The sequence below is a fragment of the Gorilla gorilla genome, chromosome 9 (genome assembly GCF_029281585.2).
Source record: "Gorilla gorilla gorilla isolate KB3781 chromosome 9, NHGRI_mGorGor1-v2.1_pri, whole genome shotgun sequence".
NCBI lineage: Eukaryota > Metazoa > Chordata > Mammalia > Primates > Hominidae > Gorilla > Gorilla gorilla.
This window is the reverse complement of record NC_073233.2, coordinates 8,928,019-8,955,077: the sequence shown is the minus strand read 5'-3', so window position 1 is coordinate 8,955,077 and position 27,059 is coordinate 8,928,019. Positions and strand designations below refer to the sequence as shown.

The window sequence follows — 27,059 nt, the reverse complement described above, 5'->3', positions numbered from 1 at the left end:
ATGACAGAGCGAGACTCTGTCTCAAAAAAAAAAAAAAAAAAAAATTTTGTTTAAAAGAACTGAAGGACTAGCAAGGGACAAGGGAAGCCTTCACAGAGCAGGTATCTGATAGAGGACTTGGTCCAGAATATAGAAATATGTAACATCTTGGCCGGGAGCCGTGGCTCACACCTGTAATCCCAGCACTTTGGGAGGCTGAGGCGGGTGGATCACAAGGTCAAGAGTTAGAGACCAGCCTGGCCAACGTGGTGAAACCCTGTCTCTACTAAAATACAAATATTAGCCAGCCATGGTGGCGGGCATCTGTAGTCCCAACTACTTGGGAGGCTGAGGCAGGAGAATCGCTTGAACCCGGGAGGCAGAGGTTGCAGTGAGCCAAGATCACGCCACCACACTACAACCTGGGATACGGAGAGTGAGACTCTCTATCAAAAAAAACAAAACAAAACAAAAAAACTCTTGAATTCAATGAAAAACCATCGAAGTTTTCTTAACAGACAATTTGACAGACACTTTACCAAAGAAGAAATGCGGACAACAACTAAGCAGTTGAAAAGATGACCCCACACAGTGAGTCACCAGGAATGCCAGGGAGGGCCCCGACACACCCGTTAGATTGGCTAAAATTAAAGACCGACCACACCAAGTGTTGACAAGGAGACAGAGGAACTAGAGCTGTCGCACGGGGCTGCTGGACTGCAAAAGGGGATTGCTGCTTTAGAAAACGGTTTGTCAGTGTCCTAGAAAGTGAAGCCCACACCCACCCCATGACACAGCCGTTCCACTTCCCAGCGGGCTGCAGAGCAGTTCAACCACTTGCTTGCACAAGAGAAGTAAAAGCATTTGCTCGCACAGAGACTCCAGCTATTCCTAGCAGCATCATTTGTGAGAGCCCAAACGGCATACAGCCCACATGTCCATCAACAGATGCATGGATCGGCAAAGTAGGCTCTACCCAAACAACAGGCTGACACACACAACAGACACACAGCTCAAAATCATGACGCTGAATAAAAGAAGCCAGACAAAACCAGCATTGGCTGCCAGAGTCCATCCAAATAAAATTCCACAAGGCACAAGCCCATCCATCGTGCCTGATGGTAGGGCAGCAGTGGCCTGGTCGTGGGGACAGGGGGACGCTGTGAGGGTGATGGGTGTGCCCACTCTGCTGATGCTGGCTTCACAGGGCCTCCAAATGTCAGGACTCATGGAACTGTCTGCTTTAAACTGGGGCAGTTTACCGTATGCCAAGCACACCTCCGTAAAGCTACTTAGAAAAAAAAAGTGAATGCCTGTAATCCCAGCACTTTGGGAGGCTGAGGCAGGCATATCGCTTGAGCTCAGGAGCTTGAGACTAGCCTGGGCAATATAGCAAGACCCCATCTCTACAAAAATACAAACATTAGCCGGGCATGGTGGTGTGCGTCTGTAGTCCCAGCTACTCAGGAGGCTGAGGCGGGAGGATCTCTTGAGCCAGGGAGGTCGAGGCTGCAGTGAACCAAGATCACACCACTGCACTCTAGCCTAAGCGACAGAGGAAGACCCTGTCTCGAAAAATAAAAAATAAACTTCTGGAATGGGCCTGTGGCCTGTGAAAGGTTAGGAGCCCAGGAGAGACAGTGCATTTTCTGGGCTCAGTCTAAGCACGTGGCTAACAGCCCTTTAATAAGCTGCTGTTATCCCTATTTTACAGATGGGGTAAAGGAAACGCAGAGGCACATGGCCTGCACCCAAGCTGGGCCAGCCCATTAGCCTCCCTGCCCTGTCCCTAACCAGGTGGAAGGCAGTGCCTGGACTCGGAGGTCACAGCAGCCCCAGTGCCGGTGGCCCATGCCATCCAGCAGTGCCCAGCCCCTACCCTGCCCCACACCTTGAATCCACCTGGCCTGGGTCTGCAGGGGAGGGATCAGGTGAGCAAAGGGGTCCCTGCAGCCCCCATTCCAAGATGCACGCCTGCTGGCTGTGTGCACTGGGCCTGTGTGCCCAGGCATTGACGTGGGGGGCAGGTGTCTCTCACCTCACCTGGGCCGGGCCCGGTGGGCAGCAGCCTGTCCAGCACAAGAGCATCCCAACGCCTTTGCCAAACCCCAGCTCCCAGCCTTCCCCCGCCTGCACCCTGACGTGATCTCAATGGTCACATGTGACTCGGATTGTGGTTCTCAGCAGAGACACAAAACCACTTCCTGAGGCTGTATCTGTCTCCTGGTGGCTTCTCAGCTGAGCCCCCGGCCACACCATATCCTCTGCAGAAGCCTATATCAAGCCAGGGGACCAGGGCCCCACACCATCCCTGGCTGCTCTAGGGAAGAGGGAGCAGCCTCCTCCATGAGGAACAAAAGGGTAGAGGCCTACACCGTCGAAGCCAGTCCTGCCCTCCTCCTGGGCCCCTGCCTCCCTGCCGGACACCAAGGTGCCACGAAGGGCACTCATGGCTCAGCCCACCCCATGGAGCCCTGTGCAATGGGGAGATAAACCCAGACCCCCTCACAGCCCACTTCCACCCCTGCAGAGGCACCCTGGCCCTCACCCCAGGGAGGCCCAGGCCCTCGGACCTGCTGACCAACCCTGCCCGGCTCTCCAGCCACAGCTTGCTCCTCCGACCTCCAGGTCGCCTCCTGCCCTGCCTGGAGTGTCCCCATCTGTTGGGCTTCCCCTGGAAGGCACTCCCTCAGGCTCCCACAGCCCCCTGCAGCCCAGCTGCCCACAAACCCACCCCAAAGTCCCTAGACCGTGGCCAGGTCATGCTCACTGCTGCAACCCAGGGCTGGCCCTCAGAGCAGGAGGCCAGGTGTTCTGGGAGCGGGCAGAGGAGACCACAGAGGAAGAGCAGAGGGGCCAGGCCCTCGCTCTCTATAAACTAAAACTATTATGATCCCTGTTTCCAGATAGGATGACTGAGGCCAAGGGAGGCTAAGGAACATGGAGCTCAGCCCTGTTCTCATGAGGACAGGAAGGCCCTCTCCCTCTGCCCACCTGGCAGGAGGCCCCCTGGACAAGGCTGGCCAGCATATCTGAAGCCTGGCCCCAGGCAGCAGCCTGGCAGCAAGCTCTCCTGAGGACTTCTGGCCTGCTGAGGGCTGTGCCCCCAGGCAAGGCTGGCACCACACAGAAGCCCCTGAGCCCAGGCAGATGTCAGTGATAGCATCTTGAACCCCACTCCACAACAGGCCAGCAAGGGTCAGAAGGCTGTGGCTGCCACAGCCAGCAACAGGGGCCAGCCCCTTGCCCCTCTAAGAACCACAGCCCCAGGCCCAGGAGGGGACCCCCAGCACTGTGTTCCCTCAAAACTCACTCTCTTCTGGGAGCCCCCCTCCTCCTGCAAAGTAGGGGACAAACCCCAGCCTGGGGAGGGGAACCCCAGGACTTCTCCCCACAGCAAGCACCCATCAGGCGGGGCTCAGCCATGTGTCACCTCCCCTTTGGAGATCGCTTCTCCACTCTGGGCCTCAGTTTCCCCAGCTACAAAATGGGGCAGCTGGGCCATAGCCTGTCTGCATCTCCTCCCCTAACAATGAAGGTCGCTGTTCCAGCTTCCTCAGCGACACTCCCTAGGCAGAGCCTCAGGAAAACTCAAAAACATCCCTGAGCCCCCTGGGTGGATGGGCAGGTCCCGGCTAGGACAGGAAGAAGCAATGCCCCAACAGCCAGCCCGAGAACACTCATGCAGGCCCTGAAGGGCGGGCCCCTGGGAGTCGACCTGAGCCGTCACCAAGCTCCCCAAGGAAAAGACAGGGCAGGTCATGAGCCCGGCAGGTGCAGCCAGGAACCAACCACATCTAGACCTGCCTGGCAGCACTCAGCTCCTGCCTGCCAGCCAGGCTCCAAATGACCTTCCAGGAGGCATGGCTGGAGCCCACCGAGGCCCAAGGGGAGCCGTGGATCTGTACCATTCATTGTTCCCAGCCTGCCCGGAACACAGGCTCTACCCAGAGGGACACCAGATAAGGCCACTCCTCCGTAAATCTTCTCCCAGGAAGCTCCAGGAAGCATGCTGGTGGGAGGCAGAGCTCGGCGCCCACCCCTCCCCTCTCCAATTCCACCCCCAAGCAGGCACTGGTACAAGGCACCTAGCGTGAGCAAGGTGTGAGAGGGGCCGGCACGGGACAGGGGCCGGACAGGGAGCTCTGCTACGCACAAGCTGTGTGACCCTGGGCAAGTGTCCACCCTCTCAGGCCACTACCCAACCAAGACAAGTGATGAGCTCAGAGAAGTCTCAGCCCTGGTGGGGGCCGTGGTTCCTCCCGACTCAGATCCCGGCTGGCTGGACCTTGGAGGATCACCTAAGGCCACCTGGCTGGAGGAGGCAGTCTACTATGGGGACAGTGCACTGCCCAAGAGCTTCCAGCTGCAGCCAGGGCCTCAGGGCCTCACACCTCACACCTGGACTGGAGGCCAGCCTGGCAGGCCTTGGACAAGGGGTCAGGGTGCCAGCTTGAGCCCAGGAGGTCGCGCTGCAGTGAGTGATGACTGCACCACTGCACTCTAACCTAGGCGACAGAGTGAGACCCTGCTTCAAAAAATAAAAAATAAAAAATAAAAAAACTTCTGGGAAGGGGCCTGTGGCCCATGAAAGGTTAGGAGCTCTGGAGGGACTGCATTTTCTCCGTGCGGTCTAAGCATGTGGCTAACAGCCCCTGAAGGAGCTGCCATTACCCATTTTACAGATGGGGGAAAGGAAACAAGAGCCCATGGCCTGCACCCACGGGGGCGGCCGGGGCAGCTCCCTGCACTGGACCAGCCCATCAGTGCCCAGAGTTGGTGCCCAGGACCCCAGAGATTGCTGTCTTACTTCCTCGGGCAGGAGGCCTTTGAACTACCTTAACATACAGGAAAAGAGAAGAGAAGCGCCCTGTGGACTCCAGCTCCTTCCATCTCTGGGCAGCGCCCCACAGGTGGGATCCGCCTCAGCCCCAGCCCACCTAGGAGGGGTCAGCAGAGCCACCCTTTCCTCCTCGCCCAGACTGTTCTTCCCACCAGCATCCCAGAGTCCAACACGGACCATGTAATCCTGGCCCCTGAGAGAAGCTGGAATCTGCCACACAGAGGCACTGCCCACCCCCCCAACTCCTGTCCCCCAGGCCTCCCCAAGGACAGGACATGGGACTCGTGCCTGGTGCAGGGCCCAATGTGGGGGCAGCAGCCAGGGGCCAGGAGCCCATGGGACCCTAGCACCATGTGGACCCAGGACCACAGTGCACCTGCCCCCACCCCGGCACTCTCCTAGGTCAAATCACACTCAATTCATTCAGAGTTCTCATCCATGCGATGCCAGAAGACACTCCAGGGACTCCAGAATCCTCTTACCGGCCTCTCCTCACTTATATATTTTAATTTAAATGATCTTTTATTATTTTTAAAAAGCAATATATTTTTAATTAGAAAATTCAGATGAGCAAAAATGAAAAGATTAAAACCCACAGCCCACACCCAGGGGTGACCACGACGAAGGCTTGTTATCTGCTGTCTGGGCCATTCCACACCTGGACGTCCATGTGTTCCGGCCCAGGGAGCGCCTGCGGCCCACTGCGTACAGCTTGTATCTGCTGATGGCAAGCACCATATTCCACATCCCTGTGCCAGTCAGGCCCAGTCGTTCTAATTGTCCCATGGGTCCTGCAAACATCCCGGCCCTGCCTGGATCCACCTGGCAGCATCAGTGTCCATTTTCCACAGTCCTGCTTTGCAGAGTCAGGGCCTGTCACCCCAGTCCACGGTTATCAAACCAGACCCAACTCCCAACAGTGAGCCTGCTGGGCACGGAGCCCTCGGTGCTGCCTCACACCCTGGGGAGAACCTTCCCTCTGATCCATCAGCCAAACAAGTCCCCGCACGGGGGCATTTACACAAGCACCTACAGGGAGCCGCCACGTGGTAGTCGGGGCCGGGCCATCCGGCTTCAGGGCTGACCCCCTCGCAGGGCAATGTCTTGTGAGGAGCAGAGGCTGCCACTCTGAAACTCGAGTTGCACAAACTCAGGGTTCACATCTCGGCCTGGGCACCCACAGACCTCCCCGAGCCCCTGTGTGTTGAGCTCAGCGCAGTGCCCAGCACAGGGAGTACACCCATAAACACAGCTGCCCCAGCCCCAGCCCCAGTCCCCGGAAGAGGCAGGGTGCCCAGGGCGGCGTGACTTTGAGGTGGCAGGCAGCCTGCCAAAGGGGCCACGATAAGAGGGAGGTGGAGCCTGGCCAGGGGACCGAAGCCAGGAAGGCCACAGAGCCCCCCAGCCCCGCCCGCCACCTGCACCAAGGACAACCAGAACATTCCACCACTTGTCCTGTGGGTGCCGCGCCTCCGTGCAGCTGCACCAGTCTCCTTGAGCAGCCGCCGATCTGGGGGATAGAGGGGGCAAATGTATCCTTAGCAGAAAACAGCTTCTACCTTGCAGGCCAGCGAGAACTTCTGAAAGGCCTTCTGCATTCCTGCCTTCTGTGTCACCCACTGGTAGGTAGGGATTAGGCTCTCCAGGCACACAGTAAAGTCAATGGTCCCCCAAGGTCACAGCCGGGAGAGGCTGAGCCAGGGACGGAGCATCCAGTTCCCCACTCTGACCAAGCACAACCCGGAATCCTGGAATCCACCCTGTCCCCCACTTCCCACTCCCCACACCCTGACAGCAGGTATATCCCTGAAGGACCCCTGAGGACCCCCGACTGGCCCCACTTCCCTGGGCCCCCTGCCGCCGCTGCCCCGCTTACCAGTTCAGGGGCCTCACCCAAGACTCTTCCACCCAAGGGCCCACAGCCTTCCCCCAAGACCCTCCCTGTCTGCTCAGCTCACAAGAAACCTGAACCCCAGGCTGGGCACGGCATATGGACCCAGGTTCGGTCCCTGTCACTCTGGGCTGGGCCCCGACTCACCAGCCCAGGGAGGGTCGAGGGTCTCCTTTCTGCTCCTCAAACCTCCAGGCCTTCCCTGCCCCCGGCACCCTCTTTGCCTGTGGTTCTTGCCAGCAGCGCCCACCCTCCCCTTCACTCCACCGCCCCCTCCCCTCAGTCCTGGCCCTCCAAGCTGTCTAAGTCACAGGCAGGGTCAACCCCTACCAAGAGAGCAGGCCCCAGAGCACACAGAGGTCAGCAGAAAGCACCTGCAGGATGGCGCATGGGGGTGTGGGAGCACCTCCCTGCCACTCAGTAACAGGTGGGGGCCTCACGGGGGGCACATGGTGGGATCATGACAGCTGCTGCCCAGATTACAGCGAGGTGGTGGCAACGTCACAGGTGGTTCCCGTCATGCCAGGAAGAGATGGTGCATTCTAGAAACTAGTGGCCTTCGCCGGGAGCCCCCAGGCAGGTGTCAAGCTCAGGAGCAGGCCCGTCACAGAGAGGAGGCAAGTCAGAAGGAGGAGGAGGCAAGTCAGAGGGGGTGGCCCTAGACATCGCCTCTGATGGCCACGCTGCCCTCGTCCACAGCCACACTCAAGTCCAGAGGCCTGTCTACCTTGCAGGCCTGGCAGCCCCAAGAACAGCCATGAAGACCCACCCAGCACCCACCAATCCAGAACCCAAACCACCAGAAGGCTCCTGCCCGGCTCCTTGGGGCTCTCCGTGAGATACACCCACAGCAACGCCCCCTCAGCCCAGGGAAGGATTCTTGTGAATCCCAGAAAGACACAGTGGGGCTGGGTCTCATCGCTGGACAGCTGCTGGGATGGCGGAAGGAGCAGCAATGCATCCCAGCTGCACTGGGGCTAGGCTGGCTGAGTCCACACTCACCGAGAGGCCCTCTCCAGACCTTCCCCCAGGACAGCAGACGGCAGACAGCTGCACCCAGTGGGTGCTGGAAGCAGCATGCCCCATCCATTTCTCTCCCTGCCCATCCCTCCGTCCACCCACCCCTTTCTCTCTCCACCCACCCAGTACTTCATCTATCCAGCTGTCCACCCATCTACCTGCCACCCATAACTGACCACAATTCATCCCCCCATCCACCTGCCCATCCCTCCCTCTACCTATCCGTCTACTCCCGGGGTACCTACTCCATGCCAGGCCCCGCACTGGCTCAGGAAGCACAGGCTCTTTCCCAGGGTCCACAGCAGCCACAGGCCTCAAATTCCCGAGAGCCAGAAACCTGGAGTTGTGGGTGAGAGCAGGGGCCACGTAAACAAAAGCAGCCATGATCTGGGCTGAGTAAATCCAGGCCCGGCACCAGTGCCATCCTACACTCCAGACACACACATGTGCGGGCGCAAAGACAGTGCCTTCCCGGGCCTCTCACAGCCCCAGGCCATGGAAGCTGCAGGGGAAGAAGGGAAGAGGGGCCACCCCCGCCCCGGCCGGCTCACCCAGTCAGCAGGCTTATCTCCTCCACACTCAAGGTTCCCTTCCCGGACAGAGCTTCAGAGGCTATTTCAGGAACGACAGCAACCAGACTGCAAATCTGCTGCGAGGCGGCCTGAGAAGCCATCCTCTCCGAGGCTGAAGAAAAGGGGGGCATCAGACGGCCCCACAGGCCTTCAAACAGCCCTGCACATGCAGACCGAGCCCCACACACCTGATCACACCTGACCCATCACCAGGTCAGACACCGAGTTCCAGCCCCAGGACCAGAGACACATGAGGACAAACTCAGAGATGCAAGGTGGCTGCCCAGGGCCTCTCAACCACCCCAGGCTGCCCCCAGCCACAGCCACTGGCTCACAGATTGCCACTCCTGGACCCAGTGGAGGCCAGGAGAGTGAGGCCCATCCAACTCCCGGACACCCCCGGAAACCCAGGTCCTGCAGCAGTACCACCCAGGACAGGGGCCATCCACAGGAGGCCACACCCCCATGCAGCAGACAAGACCGACAAGAGGGCCACCTGCACAAGCAGCAACCCTAAACCAGAAGCAGTCACACCCTAGCCTGGGGCAAAGTGCTCCTCCAAAGGCTTGAAGCAGTCTTTGGGGCCAGAGAGAGATCTGGTCCCCCACTGTGGAGACACACCTACCACCCTCTCATAAGGGCCTTGGCCACAGCCACCCGGATGGGGGGTTGCTCCCACCCAGCCCCACTGCCCCACAACAGCAGAGTCCCCAGCGTTCCCCGGCAGTGGGCACAGGGCTTTAGCAAAGGGGCCCATGCAAATTTGTGGTCCAAGGTCCACTTACAGCTGGGCTGACAGTCCCTGTACCTGAGAGGCCTCCAAAACACATGGACACAGACTGGAGCCTTTCTCCTGTGGGCCTCGGAGCCACAGGGAAAAAGGGAAGGAGGGAGGAAGGGAGGAAGGGAGGAGGCCTGTGGAGGCCAGGGCCTTGAGCTGGGAAGCAGGACTGATGCCACAGAGTAAACAAGTACCCGTACCCGCAGGGCCACCTGGGGGCTTGGGCACCTGCTCCTCCCTTGGGGCATTGCTGCCCTCCACCAGCCACAGAGCCCTTTGAAAGACCAGGGATATGGGCGCAGTATCTGTCCAGCCAGAGAAATGCAGGCCAGCAGCACAGGCTCCGCCGCCCTGCAGCCACCCTGCCTGGCCTGCCCACAGAGAATCAGGTCACGCAGGGACTGACCCTGCCCCGGAGTCCTGCCCCCAGCTGGGCCACAGGCTGGTAGGGGTCTGGGCCCTGTTGCGTCTCCGGAGACCTCTGCTGCCCATGGGCACTGTAAGCAAGGACTCGAGTGAGGGGCCCCCTGGGGGTGGCAGTCAGGACACCAAGGCCTGTCCGGGTTTTGGAGGAACTGAGCTTCCACGCCTGCACTGGGGTGTGGCTCTGGAGCCTAGAGGAGAAACAGGGGTTCACGTCAGCTACTATTAAATTCAGTTTGTCTGAAAGACTGCGAAACCACACACCTTTTCTGGCTAGCAGGTAACCACATTTAAAAAAAAAAAAATTCTTACTAAACCAGTCCTCTGACCCAGCCGCAGGCGGCCACCTGTGCTGCATGGGAAGGAGAGTGGGTTTTAAGCAGAAGGGAACCCTTCCCTGATTTCATGACTCCATTCATCTACCTCTGAGACCCAGGCCTCTCGCCACAAAGGGGGAACTCTTTGTAGGCAGGAGGGCCGAGGGGGCCTCCAGGTTTGGTCTGGGGGGAGGGACCACACCCTCACGGTCAGCCGTTCACCCCCAGGGCCGCCCTCCACTGTGGACGGAACAACAAGCTGACTTGTCCCTGCCCGGTTGGCTTAGAGGAAGTCAGTACTGCCAGTCACCACAGTGCCACAGCCTGCCCCCCACAGAGGGAGCTACAGACTGGCAGTGACCCCTACCTACCCTTAAAGGAACCAGAGCTGTCTCAGACCCCCACAGCTCCTCATTACCTAAGACAGGTAAGCCTTCACCTGCTCCCTCCAAGCCCTGCAGTGAGGAACTACATGGGGTTCTCCTCTAGGAACCCTGATTGCCCCCCACCCCTGCCCCTGTTATGGCCTGAAGTCAGGGAGTGTCACATGCATGCTTTGTCTCTGCCCAGCTCCAGGCAGGCCACACAGTCCCTGGACACCACGCCCCACATCCTAACCTCACACCACCGGGCGCCACGGGGCGCCCAGAGGAGACAGACCACAGTGTCCCCACCACCATGTCCCAAGGAAGTCCGCCTCTCGTTTTGCAGTTGAGGTAACATGGCCAGCTGGGAGCTGGGTGCAAACTCTGGTCTGTCTGCTCCAGAGCCCCATAAAGCCCCTGTGCCTGGGAAGGAAGGAAGCCATTCACAAAAGCATCCCAACAACCCCAAAGCCTCCCAACTGGGCACGTGGATCAGAAATGCACCATGGCAGGTGGGGCATGGGCAAAAATGGAACATGCAGCAAACCAGAAGTAATTTAATACAATATTTGTCATCATTTAGTGAGGACCTAACTAAGGCCATATGTCACAATTGGTGGATAGGTGATTCTTTCCTCCTTCTCTCCATTATTTCTTGGTCATTGACTTACTGAGGAAATCAGGTCATGTGTCCTATAGAGCCATCCCCCACCACTGGGATTTTGCAAGTGGCCTCTTGTAGTATCATTTAGCACGTTCCTCTGGCCTGAGTATTTCCAGTAAACTTGTACTTAGAGCACGAGGCTTGGTGAGATCGATCCATCCATCCATCCATCCATCCATCCATCCATCCATCCATCCATCCAGGCAAGGAAGCATTGTGGATGGGAGCACTTTCTGTGCACTGTCTGAAGGCCTTTACTGCTTTGGAGAGGTTGGCAGCTGTGACGCTCCATGCGGAATCCCTGACCTCACCAGGAGCTGGAGCCTGGCAGGACTTTAACAAAACTGCCGCCTCAGCATCTGCGGGAGTCCCGAAGAAGGACGCAACCCCATCAGCTACTGGGTTTCCCCGAGTTACAGTTCACAGGTTAATCACGGCAGGGACACATGTCAGATTCTCTCCGTTTGCTTGCCAGGATTCAACATCATGAGTGGTCTCCCTATTGACCTCCACAGATCTTTAGAGAAATGCAAATCAAAGTCCGCTGGTTTTGCCCCTCAGTATCAGGATGAACTTGGGATCTGAACCCCATCAATGCAGCTCATCCACTTCCTCTGTTATTTTCAGTGAGGCTTACCCACTGCATCTTCAGCTTGGGGAGAAGGGGGAAGACAAGGACACCTTCAAGTTCCAGTGACATGGCCCTAGGGGGCCTTTGATAACTTCCCTGCCTTCTGCTGTGATGAATACTCCAGGCTTAGCTTGCACGTCTCCTGCCACAGACCTGGAATCCGCCAGGGACCCTGGTTTCTTTCAGGGGGAAATGGTACCTAGAGGCCACAGTCTGGGGTCTAGAGATGCTCTTAGCTATTGAGTGGTCCTTGGTCCTGGGCCTTTCCAGTAAACAGAGATATTTAAGAAAACGTCATCATGGATGCATACTGATAGTCCTCATTCAAATGCAGGGATGGAGGATTTTTGCTTAACCTCTTCTAACTTACATCTGTTTTTTTTTTTCTCCCATGCCAAAAGTTTCCATTTTTTTCAACTTTTTTAATAGGTTCAGGAGGTACAAGTGCAGGTTTGTCACAGAGGTATCTTGCAGGATGCTGAGGTTTGGAGTACAAACGATCCGGTCTCCCACATAGTGCACACAGCACCCACAGGTAACTTTTCAACCCTTGCTCCCCTTCCTCCCTCCCCACTCTTGTATTCCCCAGTGTCTCTTGTTCTCATCATGTCCACATGTATTTGATGTTTAGCCCTCACTTATAATCCATGAGACCACGCAGTATTTGGTTTTCAGTTTCTGCATTAATTCACTTAGGATAACGACCTCCAGCTGCAACCATGTTGCTGCAAAGGACATGATTTTCACGTCTGCATAGTATTCCATGGTGTATATATATCACATTTTCTTTATTCGATCTACCATTGACAGGCATCTGAGTTGATTCATGTCTTTCTGCCATGAATGTATAGGTGCATATGTCTTTTTGGTAGAACGACTAATTTTTCTTTCGGTATAAACTCAGCACATGGGACTGCTGGATCGAATGGTAGTTCAACTCTTGGTTCTTTGGGAAATCTCCAAACTGCCTTCCATGGTGGCTGGACTCATTTACATTCCCGTCAACAGGGTGTAAGTGTTCCCCTTTCTCTACTGCCTCTCCAGCATCTGTTGTTTTGAGACTTTTTAAACAAAGGCCATTCTGACTGGCGTGAGATGGTATCTCATTGTGACTTTGATTTGCATTTCTCTGATGATCAGTGATGAGCATTTTTTCATGTGTTTGACTGTTTGTATGTCTTCTTTTTAAGAACTGTCTACCATATCTTTTGCCCACTTTTTGTTTTTTTGTTTTTTTTTTTTTTTTTTTTTTGAGACAGAGTCTTGCTTTGTCACCCAGGCTGGAGTGCAGTGGCATGATCTTGGCTCACTGCAAGCTCCGTCTCCTGGGTTCATGCCATTCTCCTGCCTCAGCCTCCCGAGTAGCTGGGACTAGAGGCGCCTGCCACCACACCCAGCTAATTTTTTTTTTTTTTGTATTTTTAGTAGAGGCGGGGTTTCACCATGTTAGCCAGGATGGTCTCGATCTCCTGACCTCGTGATCCGCCCGCCTCGGCCTCCCAAAGTGCTGGGATTACAGGCGTGAGCCACCATGCCCGGCCCTTTTGCCCACTTTTTAATGGGGTTTTTTTTTTTGCTTGTTGATTTGTTAATTCTTTGTTGACTCTGGATATTAGGGCTTTGTCAGTTCAAAGTTTGCTAATATTTTCTCCCATTCTGTAGGTTATCTGTATATTCCCTTGGCAGTCTCTCTTGCTGTGCAGAAGCTCTTTAATTAGGTCCCACTTGTGAATTTTTAGTTTTGCTGCAATTGCTTTTGAGGACTTATTAGCTATGTATTATTTGCTAAGGCCAATATTGAGAAGAGTATTTTCTTCCAGGATTTTTTCAGTTTGTAATCTAATGTTTACATCTAATCTTTTTTAATTTTTTTTTGTTTGTTTTGAGATAGAGTTTCGCTCTTGTCACCCAGGCTGGAGCACAGTGGTGCAATCTCCTGCCTCAGCCTCCCAGGTAGCTGGGACTACAGGTGCGTACCACCACACCCAGCTAATTTTTATATTTTTAGTAGAGATGGGGTTTCACCACCTTGGCCAAGCTGGTCTCAAACTCCTGACCCCATGATCCACCCACCTTGGCCTCCCAAAGTGCTAGGATTACAGGCATGAGCCACTGTGCCTGGCCACACCTAATCTGTCTTTAACTTTTGTATATGGTGATAGATAGGAGTCTGACTTCATTCCTCTGCATATGGGGAGCCAGTTATCCCTGTGCCATTATTGAATATGAAGTCTTTTCCCCATGGCATATTTTTGTTGATTTGATTGATGATCAGATGGCTGTAGGTGTGTGGCTTTATTTCTGAGTTCTCTATTCTGTTCCATTGGTCTATATGTCTGTTTATGTACCAATACCATGCTGTTTTGGCTACTGTAGCCTTGAAGTATAGTTTGAAGTCAGGTAATGTGATGCCTCTGGCTTAGTTTCTTTTTTGCTATTTCGGCTCTTTTTTGGTTCTACATGAATGTTAGAATAGTTTTTTCTAATTCTATGAAAAGTGACATTGGTAGTTTGATAGGAATAGCATTGAATCTGTAGATTGCTTTGGGCTGTATGGGCATTTTAACAATAGTGATTCTTCCAACCCATCAGCATGGAATGTTTTTCCATTTCTGTCATCTATGATTTCTTTCAGCAGTGTTTTGTAACTCTTGCGTAGAGATCTTTCACCTCCTTCGTTAGATGTATTCCTGGGTATTTTATCCTTTTTGTATCTATTATAAATGGAATTACATTCTTGATTTGGCTCTGAGTTTGAACATCACTGGTGTATAAGAATGCTGCTGATTGGCCAGGCGCAGTGGCTCAAGCCTGAATCCCAGCACTTTGGGAGGCCGAGGCAGGTGGATCACAGGGTCAGGAGATCAAGACCATCCTGGCTAACATGGTGAAACCCCGTCTCTACTAAAAAATACAAAAAATTAGCCGGGCGTGGTGGCGGACGCCTGTTGTCCCAGCTACTCGGGAGGCTGAGGCAGGAGAATGGTGTGAACCTGGGAGGCGGAGCTTGCAGTGAGCCAAGATCTCATCACTGCACTCCAGCCTGGGTGACAGAGTGAGACTCCGTCTCAAAAAAAAAAAAAAAAGCTGCTGATTTTTGTACATGGATTTTGTATCCTGAGACTTCACTTATAGTTCCAGAAGGCTTTTGGCAGACTCTTTAGGGTTTTCTAGGTATAGAATCTTATCATCATCGGTGAAGGAAGATGATTTGAGTTCCTCTTTTCCTATTTGGATCCCCTTTTCTTTCTTTCTCTTGCCTGATTTTTCTGACTAGGACCTCCAGTATTATTTTGAATAGGAGTGGTGAAAGCGGGCATCCTTGTCTTGTTCCTATTCTTAAGGGGAATGTGTCTCGCTTTTACCCATTCAGTACCACATTTACCATGGGTTTGTCATAGATGGCTCTTATTATTTTGAGATATGTTCCTTTGATGCCTATTTTTGTTGAGGGTTTTTAAATGAAGGGATGATGAATTTTATCAAAAGTTTTTTTCTACATCTATTGAGATGATCATACGGTTTTCGTTTTTAATTCTGTTTACATGTGAATCATATTTTGTAAAACCTCCATTCTTGGTGATACCAACACAATTACTTACCTTAACCTGCAATTCCCATGCAGCACTCTTAGAATAATATAACAAATAGCATCACAACAATTATGTGGCCACTGCATGCAGCTCTATTTGTCTTCAGCAGTAACCCGCTAGAAATATGTCACCTGAAATCAGTCCTTCTGGGTGGTTAAGCCGCTAATTCAGCACACATTTTTAGGCTCATTTGTTTCATTTCAATTTTGAGGGACTACTTTTTCTGGTTAAGATTTATTTAGGGATTTTTCACCAAGCAATTACGAACAGCTTTTTAAAAATTATGCAAGCTATTTATTTATATGGCTCCAAAGTGAAATCTACAAAACCAGGTACATTCAGAGGCATCTTGATTCCATATGCCACCTCCCCACCCCGACCCTTTTGAGGTAAACTTTTAAGATTTGGAGGCTTCCATTGCTTTTGTTTTTAATATACATCCAGACTTGCATCCTCCCCTTTATCAGATGAAGAATAGCTGCTATATTTTTATTCACTGTGCTTTTTCACTTAAAAAGCATCCTGATATGCCAGGTGTGGTGGCTCATACCTGTAATCTAAGCACTTTGGGAGGCTGAGGTGGGAGGACTGCTTGAGGCCAAGATTTCAAGACCACCCTGACCAACACAGCAAGACCCTGCCTAAAAAAATAATTAAATAAATCCTGCTAATCACTCCATAATAAGAGAGATCTATGCATTCCTTTTTGACAGCTGCATAATATTCCACAAATCTCTGATTCAACCAGTCTCCTACAATGGGCATTTGCAGTTTTCCAAACAGTACTTTCACAAGCAGCCCTGCACACGCAGCTTTTCCTGCCTTTGCCAGTGCCTTCAGGTAGGTTCCGGGGAGGGGGTTGCTGGGTCACAGGTCAGTGCAGACAGTTTTGCTAGATGTTGCCAAATCCCCTCCTCACAGAGTCTACCCTCTTGCATGCCTACCAGCAAATGCCAAAGGATTTCTGCCAGCCAGAAGGGACCTCAGTGACATTTTCCTCAACACCCCTCTCGCCAGGAGTGAAGGCGGCACCTTCTCACATGTTCAAGGGCCCCCTGTGGGTCACTGTCCTGTGAGTGGTATTCACATCTCCTGCTGGCTGTGGGTTTTCTTCTGTTTTCAGAAACTCTTTCTGTAGTAAACAGATTAACCCTTCGTGAAACATCACATCTTCCCCCAGCCTGGCATTGGCTGTTTCCCATTAAGATTTTTTTTTTTTTCCCTGAGATGGAATTTCACTCTTATTGCCCAGGCTGGAGTGCAATGGCGTGATCTTGGCTCACTGCAACCTCCACCTCCCAGGTTCAAGTGATTCTCCTGCCTCAGCCTCCCAAGTAGCTGGGATTACAGGCATGCGCCACCACGCCCGGCTAATTCTGTATTTTTAGTAAAGACAGGGTTTCACCACGTTGGTCAGGCTGGTCTCGAACTCCCGACCTAAGGTGATCTGCCCGCCTTGGCCTCCCAAAGTGCTGGGATTACAGGCGTGAGCCACCACACCCAGCCAAGGTTGCTTCTTTCTTATGTGGTCAAACACATAAATCTCCTCCTCCACGCATCTAGCATTCAAGTCATAGAAAAGTTTCTTCGCTCTCAGGTTAAAGAATTCCAGGCGCTTTCTTTAGGTACCCAAGTGGTTTTCTGACCCACTGGGAGTCTATCCTAGTATGTGACGTGACAAGTGGGTGCAGTCTGGTCACTTTCCACGTGGCCACCCACCCACCCCGCAGCACGCATGAAGCCGCCCATCTGTTCCCCACTGGTGGGAGATGCTGCCTCTTTTACGAAACTTCATATACAATGGAGTTACATGCGGTTTTTAAAAAGCTGTTCCATTGGTGATCTGCCTGCCTATAAGGCAATGTCATGCTGTTTTAATTAGCAAAGCTGTATGTTTTATAATATTTGAGCCATCCTAGCCAAGAACACAGACTTGACTCTTCACAAGAGAACAGCTGGAGACGTCACGGAATAGAATGCCAAGCCCAGGGCCCGCCAAGATCAAACGCTTGAAGCGCATGGTTCCCGGGGCTGCTTAGATATAGCCAGAGGAAGTTTCCGCCCCCTGTCTCCAGCTGCTCCCCTCTTTGGGGCAGGGTGGGGATGCCTCTGGGAGGGGTCTACCCTTCTCAGTCAGAGCTCCTTCTGCTCCCTCCTCTAAGCTGCCCGGGCTGCTCTGTATGGAAGTCGAGGACACAGCCCCTGGCCCCAGGGTGGGGTGAGGGGTCCCACTGCAGCTGGGCTGTCTCCATGCAGAGGAGCATTCCAGGGCCAAAGGGAGTACAGGGGTGGGGGTCCCTGTTCAGCTGCTCTGCCTGTGGTTCCTGCTTCCTGAATCTCTTCAAATCTCTGCCTGGAGCAAGTTCAGCCAGGAGCTGGGGAGAGCTACTCAGAGCACCCTTTCAGTGCGCCCCAGAGTATGATTTTGGAAGGCAGCAGAGAAAGGTGTGCACCTTAGCAGATATGGAGGGAAAGCTAAGAGCCCCCGCCCCCAGGGAACCTGCACTCTCTGGGTGAGGGCGGCCATAGCTCACCTGCTGCCAGGACGCAGGCACAGACCAAGGCTTTGAGAGCCAACTCTCAAAGGGGACAGTCCTCAGGGTGCTTCCTGGTGGCAAGTGCTAGGTGGGAGTGGGGGTGCCCATGGATACAAACTGGGCCTGAGGCCAGGAATAGTGCACCACCTCACTCGAGACCACAGCATCCTAAGGGCTTCTGGGCATCCTAAGGGCTTCTGGGTGTCCTGAGGGCTTTCTGGGTGTGGCATGAGCAAAGTGGCCAGGCCTAGTTGTCTCATCTGTAAGGCGACCCAAATGTCCTCATCTGTGAGTGGATGAGCGAAATGGGGAGCAGAGCCCAGGCCCCAGGTCCCAGAGTGGGCAGGGGCCTGTCCTGGAGTCAGCTCCCCAGCCCGGCTCTTCAATCAGGAGAAGTTCCTGCCGGAGGCAGCCAGGCAGATGCCAACAGACTCCAGGCAGCTCATCCTGAGAGTCCGGTGCCAATGAGGGAGCCACGACCCTCCTGGGAGCCTTCCTGCTGGTCCATCCACACAGTGCCTGGGACCACAGCCAGGTCCTTCCAGTGCTCAGAACCCTCCAAGGGCAATGACAGTGCCGATCCCATGGCCCCGAGCCTCAATCCTCTAAGACAGGGTTCTCCAACCCCGGGTCCGTGGCCTGTTAGGGAGCAGGCCGCACAGCAGTGAGTGAGCGTCAGGTGAATGTGCACGGCCACGTGAGCTCTACCTCCTGTTGGATCAGCGATGGCATTAGATTCTCACAGGAGCACAAATCCTATTGTGAACTGTGCACACAAGGGATCTAGGTTGCACGCTTCTTATGAGAATCTAATACCTGATGATCTGAGATGGAACAGTTTCATCCCAAGATCACCACTGCCCCGGTGGAAAAATCTTTCTTCCATAAAACAGGTCTCTGGTACTAAAAAGGTTGGGGACTGCTGCTCTACGGGGAACGGTGTTTCTGCAGAAGGGCTCAGGCACCCCCTTGGACCCACCACCCTTAACCTGGATCCTTCTGGAAGCACCATGCCTGCTCAGATGGACCCCACACCCTGAACCAAACAGAACTTCCCAGGAGATGGTCGAGAAGTGGGAAGACACCTGGGTCCCATCATGGATCTTCCCCACCTCCAGCCAGGGCCTGCTCCCCAGAGAGAAGCCCCTCCCCAGCCAGCACCCACCCACGTGGGGCTCCCAGAAGAGGGCTGGGCCAGGCAGCAGAAGCCACACCCTATCACATAGTCAGATGCCTCGTGTAAAAACGGCCCCCTGGACTAGGGTCACGCGGCATCCCTGTGGTCACCCAGCCAGTACCAGAGACACCAGCCGCCTCCCTTTGTCAACCACGATAATTTTGCATCTGTGAGGTCTGGGGTTTCTCATGGTGCTCGGAGGAGCTGCTGGAGAGAGACAGCTACCCACCAGGAAGGGGTGTGGAGGCCAGGACGGTCTCACCAACGTGCCCACAGGGACCCCAGATGCAAGCAGAGCATGGTGTAGGAGCATCCAGGGCTGGAGTGACCCACAGTGACAGCAATCCCATACTGGCCAGCCCCAAGGCACCTCCCGAGAGTGAAGCCAGACGCTGCCGCCCTCCCCTCTGTAACCAAATCCTTGGGGTCTGGGTCAAAGTGGCCCAGGATGGTGATATTCATTGCCTCATTCTCCCCTCCAGCAGCAGATGTTGGGCTTCTGGAAGCTTCTCTGCAGCATCTCCCCGGGCCGACACCATGCTCTCCCAGCACTGGCCACACACCGGCAACTCGCCTTGGGCATCTGCTCTCTCTCAGCTCTTCCTGGGCCTGGAATGTTCTCCTGGCATCACCGCCCTTGGGAGCTGTCTCCTCCCACAGGTGCCTGAGATGAGATTGTCCCAGCCTTGTTGTTCTTGCCCGTGGACAGAGTCTTGAATCACAGCGAGATATCGCAGGGGCCAAAAGCCAGTTTGGAATGTCAGGGCTAGGGAGGGCTCGTCCACCTCCCAGACAAGGTGGGTGGAATGCAGGGAACTGGGGGCCCTGCCTAGGGCCGAGCAGGGGCTCAGGACCAGGACACGTGCATCTGCACCTTGGCTACAGGGACCGGTGGCATTCCCATCACTGGAAGGCATGAGCTCCCTGGACCCGCTGCATCAAGACCCCTGCATCAGGACCAGCTCCCTGGACCCGCTGCCCTGTTAACAGCATCCCTGGGACTCGAGGACGCTTGCTCGTCTGAGCAGCTCTGGATCACACTGGCAAGGACATCAAGTGCAGAAGGAGCAGACTTGAAACCAGCCTGGCAGCAGGAAGGGAATTCTCGGCACCCAACGCCTTTAAAAACGGGGGCATCAGCCACCCGGGTGGAGCTGCCTGGCAACCCCTGTCACTCTGACACCCTCGGTGGGCACGGTGCTCCTGCCCATCTCAGCTGCCCCCAAAGGCACTCAGCTCCGCACAACCTGTTTCCAGCTCTGGAGCACACATAGGGTGGGTTTGGAGCTGTTCACCCTTCCTGTCCTCTGCAAGACGTGCCACATGCCAGGACGGCACGTGGCAGAACTCATAGCAGCAGCTGACGTGCCAGCTCCCTGGCTCCAACCACCTGACCTCGCACTGGCCGGCCCAAAAGCATCCCAGGCCCTCACGCCCAGCGGAAGTTCATCCCATCAGTACCCAGGAGTGTCCCCGCAAAGCCCCTCCCTCAGACCCGGCCCTGTGACACAACTCAGCCCGCACGTTATGTGCAAAGTTTCCAGTACCTCGCAACTGCCAAGCAAAAAGGGACCCTCCTGCCCCCAGTACCCCAGGGTTGTAGGCTCAAGCTGCAAGCACCATGCCCACAGGGAGTTGTGGCTTCAGTGCCAGGCACGGGTGAATGTTCCCTCCAACCGAGGCACCCTGCACTGAAGGTGCCAGCACCAGGAGCCTGGCACAGAGAGTGAGACGCAGACTCAGAAGGCCCAGGACCCTGGCCAAGGCAGCCCAGCCACAGGGCCACGCCCAGACACAAAGCCCTGCCACCTGATCCATGCCCACCAGGCACTGCCCAGGCCACCTGCAAGGACCCAAGTCCCTACCACCCTCCTAATCCCCTGTCCCCACACAGGCTGGGGAGGCCCTTTCTCCCAGGCTCTAGGCTCTTGCCACCTGGACTACCCCCTCCCCAGCTGACGGCCAGGGGTAAGGGATGCCTGTGTTCCCCCCAACTAGTACGAAGCCACAGTTAGGCACTCGACATGTTGGCAAGAGTGGATCTAGAAACACTGGGCCAGGTCTGCAACGGAGGTGAGGGGACCCCAGACAGCCAGGGGATGAGACCAAGGGCTCATGCCCCACAGAAGGTAGCACTGGGAAAAGCCCCAAAAGGAATTCCCAGTTTTCCTGGGAATCTAGGGCTGAGGAGTAGGTGGACGGATCTTAAAGAAGATGGAGAGAAAGAGACCTGATGGCCCAGAGAGCCCCATTCTCCTATGTGCCCAGCCCCACCACCTGCCTTGGCCTCTGGCCTCCCTGCCCAGCTGCAGAACAACTGCCCAGCAGCTGCTTCGGACTCCAATGCCAGAGCCTGGAGACAGGAGGGCACTGGAGTCCACCAAGTTGGGTGCTGCACCCTGAGAGCTGGCTCTGCATGGCCTTGTCTTTTGGGGAGGCAACCAGATCAGCCCAATCCACCTCTGGGACCTGCTTCTGACTCCATTGTTGATTAACATGCATCCGCGAGGGTTCTGCCAACACCCCTGGAAAGTTCTTGGGAAACAGGGAAAGCCAAGGCTGTAGGAGCGGGGAACAGGGGCTGCTGAGCCAGACTTAGGTTTGAGAGCCTACAGGGGCAGTCTCCATGCACTGCAGGTCCCCCCTCAAATCCCTCTCCTTGGCCACAACCAGGATCTCCAAGCATCTCAGCAACCAGAGTAGATGCCAGCTGGATGTCCACACCCCTGGCCAAGGCTCACAGCAAGGGAGCTAGGACCTCTGGGTGCAGCAGGGCTGTATGGACCCCCATCCCCTCAGCTAAGATGGGAGCTGCCCCCAGTGGGGGCGCAAGCCACCACAGATAACTGGGGGTGTTGGGGGCAGGAAGCCTAAGCGGGCAAGAGTTGTGGCCCAGGTGCCGTGTCCACCTCGGCCAGCCCAGGGAGGCCAGAAGGAACACAGGAAGAGCTGCTCTCCTGGGGGGGGGGGGTTCCCCGAGGAGGGGACAGGATATCCTGGCTGGCTTCCCCAGGCACACACAGGAGAGTTCGCCCTAGCCCTGTAGGGTCAGCGGAACACCGGCTCCTGCCTCAACCCCCCTGCACACATGCCTGGGCCCTGGCTCTTCAAGGCCAGGCTTGTCGTCTTCAGGCCAGAAACCACAATATTTCTCATTTCACAATCCACCTAAGGACAGGGCCCTGTCTCCACCACCATTGCCAAGACTTCTTACAGCAACACAAGGCTGGACTGGCGCAAGGCTGGACCTGATTTCGTGAGGCTGCACGTGGCCTCCAGCTACTCTGCCATCCTGGCTCTATGACCAGGTCTCCCCTCGAGAGTGGTCCTGCCAACCTCCTAGGGCACTGAGGGTGGGAGCACATCTCCCAGGCCCCCACCAAGCCACATGTCCTGCCCAGTCAGGGTCCACCTCCAGTCCCACCCCACATGGAGGTACCTGGGTCGGGGGCTGTTCATGACAACTTCCCAGGGCCAGGCACACGTCTTACAGGGACAGGACCCAGAACTGGAAAGGACCAGCCCCAGATCTGGCCACTTCACAGAAGCATCCCTTTCCTGGCCACCCCCTCACAGAAGCCATCCTGCCCCTGTCCCCAGAAGCCACCCCTGCCTTGCCAGCTCTGCAGAGGCTGGGCGAAGGTAGACTCTTGCTGAGCAAACTTCCAAGACCTAAACAATCCAAATCAGGAAGAAAACACAAGTGCAAGCAGAGACTTCCTCTGGGGCGCGGCGAGCCCTCTTCCTCCTCTTCCTCCACACGGGTGGCTGCAGTGAGCCCGGAGGCATGTGTCCACAAACCTGAATACAAGCGAGAATTGAGGGGGTCTGCGGGCACTTTGCCTTGGCCTCTGGCTGAGGAGGTCTTCCCACCCTTGGACATCTCAGAGAGTCTGGGGTCCGGGAGGCAGGTGGCCACCAGCACACAGCACCTGTGAACCTGGCATCTGCTAGACATTTGCACAGTGGCATCGGACTTGGGTGGGTTCTCCTGGGGTCACTGCACACAAATATCTCCCAAACCCCAAGCCGAGCCCCCGCTGCTGCAGCCACGAGCAGAGCCAGCTCCTCTCACAGACCAGCAGCGGCTGTGGCTCGGGCACCCACTGACATGTCAGGAGACAGGGGCTTGGGAGCTGGGGTGGGGAAAAGTCTTCAAGACCACACCCCAACCACATCTTTGAGGACAGAGGTGGGTGAGACTTCCTCTTCCTGATGTGGAAGGCCACCTCTTAGCAAGGAAGGCAGTAGCCCTTCGACCCCTACCCCACCCCCTCACCTGAGACGATGCTTGAAGCCATTTGGGGCCTGGATCCTGCTGTCACCCGCCCTGAGGCCCTGGTGGCAGCTGCCAGCACGCATGGACAGGCCTCTGGATGCCCTCCAGCCAGTTCTCTACTGAGCCTGCCCGAGGCAGAGGAAATGCTTCCACCTGAGGACGCTCAGGGAGACCACCCTTCAGCCCTCAGGTGAGCCCCACGGCCATCAGCCATGGGATGTCTGGGTAGAGGCTCCCAGGCCAGAGGCTGGCACCACACCAAAAGGCCGCTGGCTGGGCAGCCAGGAAGTAGGGCCACTGGGGCAGCAGGGGAAGGCCCCAGGCAGGCATGGAAGAGAGCAGCCTGGACCTTCCCGGAGGTGACTTCCCAGGCCCGTCCCTGAGAAATCCAGTGCCCAGCCCTGCTCAGGCACGCTGTACTGGGAATTGGAACCACCTGGTAACAGGGGGCCAGGTGCCTCTGCTACCAGCGCTGCTTTCTCCGGGAGCACAGCTGCCTCTTAGTGAGAGCTGCAAACGTGCCTCTCCGCTCTCTGCATCAAGCCAGGTTTTCATGAGCTTGGTTCAGTTAGTTAATGTGGGGCCCGTGGGGACGGCCCGTGGCATGCTGAGCCCTCAGGGAGCACCGCCACCGTCACCTTCCTATCCTGGACAGCCCCCTGCCCCAGAGTCCACCTGGGCCTCAGGGGGTCTGAGATGCGGCACCGGACATCAGGGGCCTTCTCTCTTGGGGGCTCCTGAGCCTCGAGTCTCAGCCGACCTTGAGGAGTTATCTTACTGCACCCAAGGGTGCGCTCCCCAGCACGCTTCTCTTCCCAGAAGGATTCACACCTGGACTACCCTCCCGGAGGTGTGGAGCCAAATTCTGGGCTCCAGGTGGTCCCCTCCCCAGCCGGCTCCCTCCCCACGCCGGGCCTGCGAGAAGATGCGCACCCCCAGACACAGCAGCGCCTCTGAACTTCAAGGGAGAGTGCAGAGTTTGTGTTTCTGCGTTTCCCCACTTCCTTCCCTCCTCTGCTCCGGGGTCGCAGCTCCGACGGGGCAGGTGGCGCTGGGACAGAGCTCCCCCACACCAGCTCTCAGGAAGCACCTTCGTGCCGGCCGTCGCCGGTGGCGATACTCACACGGCGAAGTGGTAGACGAAGCATTTCCAGCCGGTGGGACGCTCGAGGAAGTTGTAGACGCGGCCCTGGACGTGGGTGCGCGCCAACAGCGGGCGGCGCGTGCTGTAGATGGAGACGCGCGGGTCTAGGCTCACCGGCGGCCGCGGGCCAAGGTCGGAGGCAACTGGGGGCGCGGCGGGCGCGGCCGGGGACGCAGGGGGCGCGGGACCTGGGGCGCCGGGCACGATGGGCGCGTAGAGCGCGCCGCCCGCCGGGCCGCCCTCCGCCAGCTCCAGCGAGAAGGGGCACTTCTTGGCCAGGCCCGCGCTGCCCCGCCGGGCGCCTGGCAGGCGGCCCCAACCCCAGCGCTTCCTCTCCGCCCTGGGCGGGGAGGAGGCCGCGGCCATAACGAGGAGGGCCTGCCGGGGGGCCGGCCCGAGCGGCGGCACCGGGAGCTGCAGCGAAGGCGAGCGCCCGGGCGCAGTGCGGGCAGCCACTGCTGCCAGCCCCGCCGCGGGGGGCCGCTGCCGGCCCAGCCCGGGCGCTCGGGGCGGGGCCGGAGGGGGCAGTGGCCGAGGGCCGGTCCCATGGGACGGCGTGCCCCGCCCCCGCCTGCACGCCCCGCCCCCGCCGGTCCGGCGCGCACAGGGCGTCCCTGCCCGCGCCCACCGGCTTGGCCCGCCCTCTCCCTCACGGACCGGCTTGGCCCTGCCTCCGCCTCACCCCCTGGCTTGGCCTGTCCGCGCCCCGTCCCCGCCTGCGCCCCCGCCCCCACCCCCGCCCGAGCCCACCTGCTTAGCCCCGCTCGTGTCATCTACCCCGCTTGGCCCCGCCCCCTCCCCGCCCACCTGTTTGGCCCCGTTCCTGTGTGCATTTACCCCGCGTGGCCCCGCCCCCTCCCCGCCCACCTGCTTGGCCCCGCCCTCACCCACCTGCTTGGCCCCGCCCCGCCTGCATCTCCCCTCCTTGCTCCTGCCCTGCCCTCACCCACCTGCTTGGCCCCCACTTCTGATGCCCGCCTGCTCTGCCTGGCCCGGAGGAGGACCCCAGCTGCGCCAGGGAGGAAGGGGTAAGGCCTGGCCGATACCACGACCGAGAACGGCACAGCGGGGGCAGGAGGGGCGGGGTAGGGTGTCAGCATCTACTTTCCCTCCCTCTGAGCCACTCCGGAGTTGGGGGTGGGGGGAGGAAAGGGATGTCCTGGGTGAGGGTGTGCTGGCCCCGCGATCACTGTGAGCGCCCCCGGGTGCCCAGGCGCGCGAGCTGCGGGCGGCGAATACGCTCGGGTCGCTTCCCACCAGGGCCCTTGGACCGGGAGGGTGAGATGGGACCACCACTGTCAGGTACCCCCCAGTGGGAGCTGTGCGGGTGGGGAGCCGGCAGGGCTGCTGGGGGGTGGGGGCGGCACAGCCGGGGTCTGGACCTGGTTTGACTGCCGGGCATAGCGGGCGGGGCTGCCTGGGCAGGTAAAGGGAGAGGCGCTTGCGCCACCCTAGGAACTTGGAGAATGGGCGCCTTGTCCTCCCCACCGTCGAGACCGCGCTGCCGCTGCGCCCCGTGGATTCCCCTGGGTGGGGGTGGGTTGGTCACATCGGAAGATTTTCACAGGTCTCTGCACTGCCTCCCGCCCACTACTGGCATTTGGGTCTCAGCACGTCTCAGGCTTGCGGGGGTGGTGGGGGGCAGCCAACAGAAAAGACCGGCTTTTTTCAGGATACTGCACACAGCCCTGAGGCAGGGACTAAAGGTGGAGCTCAGCGGTGACTCTCCGCCCCTCCAGGAGACCCATAACTCATGCGACACTTCCAGGTCGTCCCTGAGCACCCTGGGTCAATTTGATGTATCTACCACCCCCCTGCCAAAAGTCTGCTCTTTTATCGTGGACGGAGTCCAGCCCAGGCCCTTGACGCCTGACTCCCCACCCTAGTGAGGTGCCACACAGGAGTGCACAGTCTGTATTTGCAGCAAGAGTGGATGGAGTGGGTCCCAGCTTGTGCTGGGCACTGTGATAACACAAGGGAGGCCGAGGAGAGGGTACCTTCCTGGGAAGCATATCAGTGAAGGTGCAGAAGGGCAGTGGGTCAGAAGATGGGGGCAGTCAGTCAGCTCTGCAGGGCACACAGCACGCATTCAGCAGTTACTTTCCGGGTGAACATACACACACCTGCATGGAGTCTCTGCCTTCCCCTCCCACCTCAGCAGGAGGAAGGTGAGCTTTGAATAAGCAGCGTTTGGACAACTGGACAGTCATAAGGAAAGAAAAAGGATACCTTGGGTCCATCTCACCGCACACGAGAATAAATCTCAAATGAATCAGAGGCTTAAGTGTAAAGGGTGAGATGAAGCCATGCAAATTCTACAAGAATGTACAGGTCAATTCCTCAAGAACCTGTGAATCGGGAAAACATTTCCAACTATGACTTGAAATCCAAAAGCAATAGATAAAATAAGAAAAATTAAAATAGAAGCACCATTAGCAAAGTAAAGGAGACAAATGACCAAATGGGAAAAGTATTTGCAGTTTTGATCACAAAGGATTAATATCACTGATACATAAAGAACATCCAAAACTGAGGTGAGGAACCTGCCAGACAGTCCTGTAGAAAAGGGAGCAGAAGACATGAGCAGTTCATAGGAAATGGGGTTCATGACCTTTGCACTTATGAAAAAATGTTCAACCTCATTTATAACAAGAAAAATGCAAATTAAAAGTACACTCTGATACCACTGCTTGCTTATCAGATTGGCAAAAATCCAGACCTTTGATGGCAACTCCGTGGGAGAGGCAGCAGGCACAGGTGCACTCCTCATCACTGGTAGAAAAGAGACCTAGCGATATTACTAAATGTATCATTTGACACAGAAACCCCACTTCTAGGAAATA

General features: G+C 56.4%; 1 protein-coding gene across 4 annotated transcripts in view; it reads right to left on the bottom strand.

Moving 5' to 3' along the window:
• Positions 1-24,699, bottom strand: part of KCNQ1 (potassium voltage-gated channel subfamily Q member 1) — a 402,294-nt gene extending 377,595 nt beyond the window's left edge. The window contains exon 1 of one of the 4 annotated variants that reach the window (XM_055355159.2): positions 24,197-24,699. In XM_055355159.2, coding sequence (XP_055211134.1) covers positions 24,197-24,582 — 386 coding nt within the window. In that variant the 5' untranslated portion in view covers positions 24,583-24,699. Of the gene's footprint in view, positions 1-7,978; positions 8,293-24,196 lie in introns of those variants that run through there. The other 3 variants (XM_055355158.2, XM_004050446.5, XM_055355160.2) reach the window with 3 other exon arrangements.
• Positions 24,700-27,059: the final 2,360 nt, after the last annotated feature.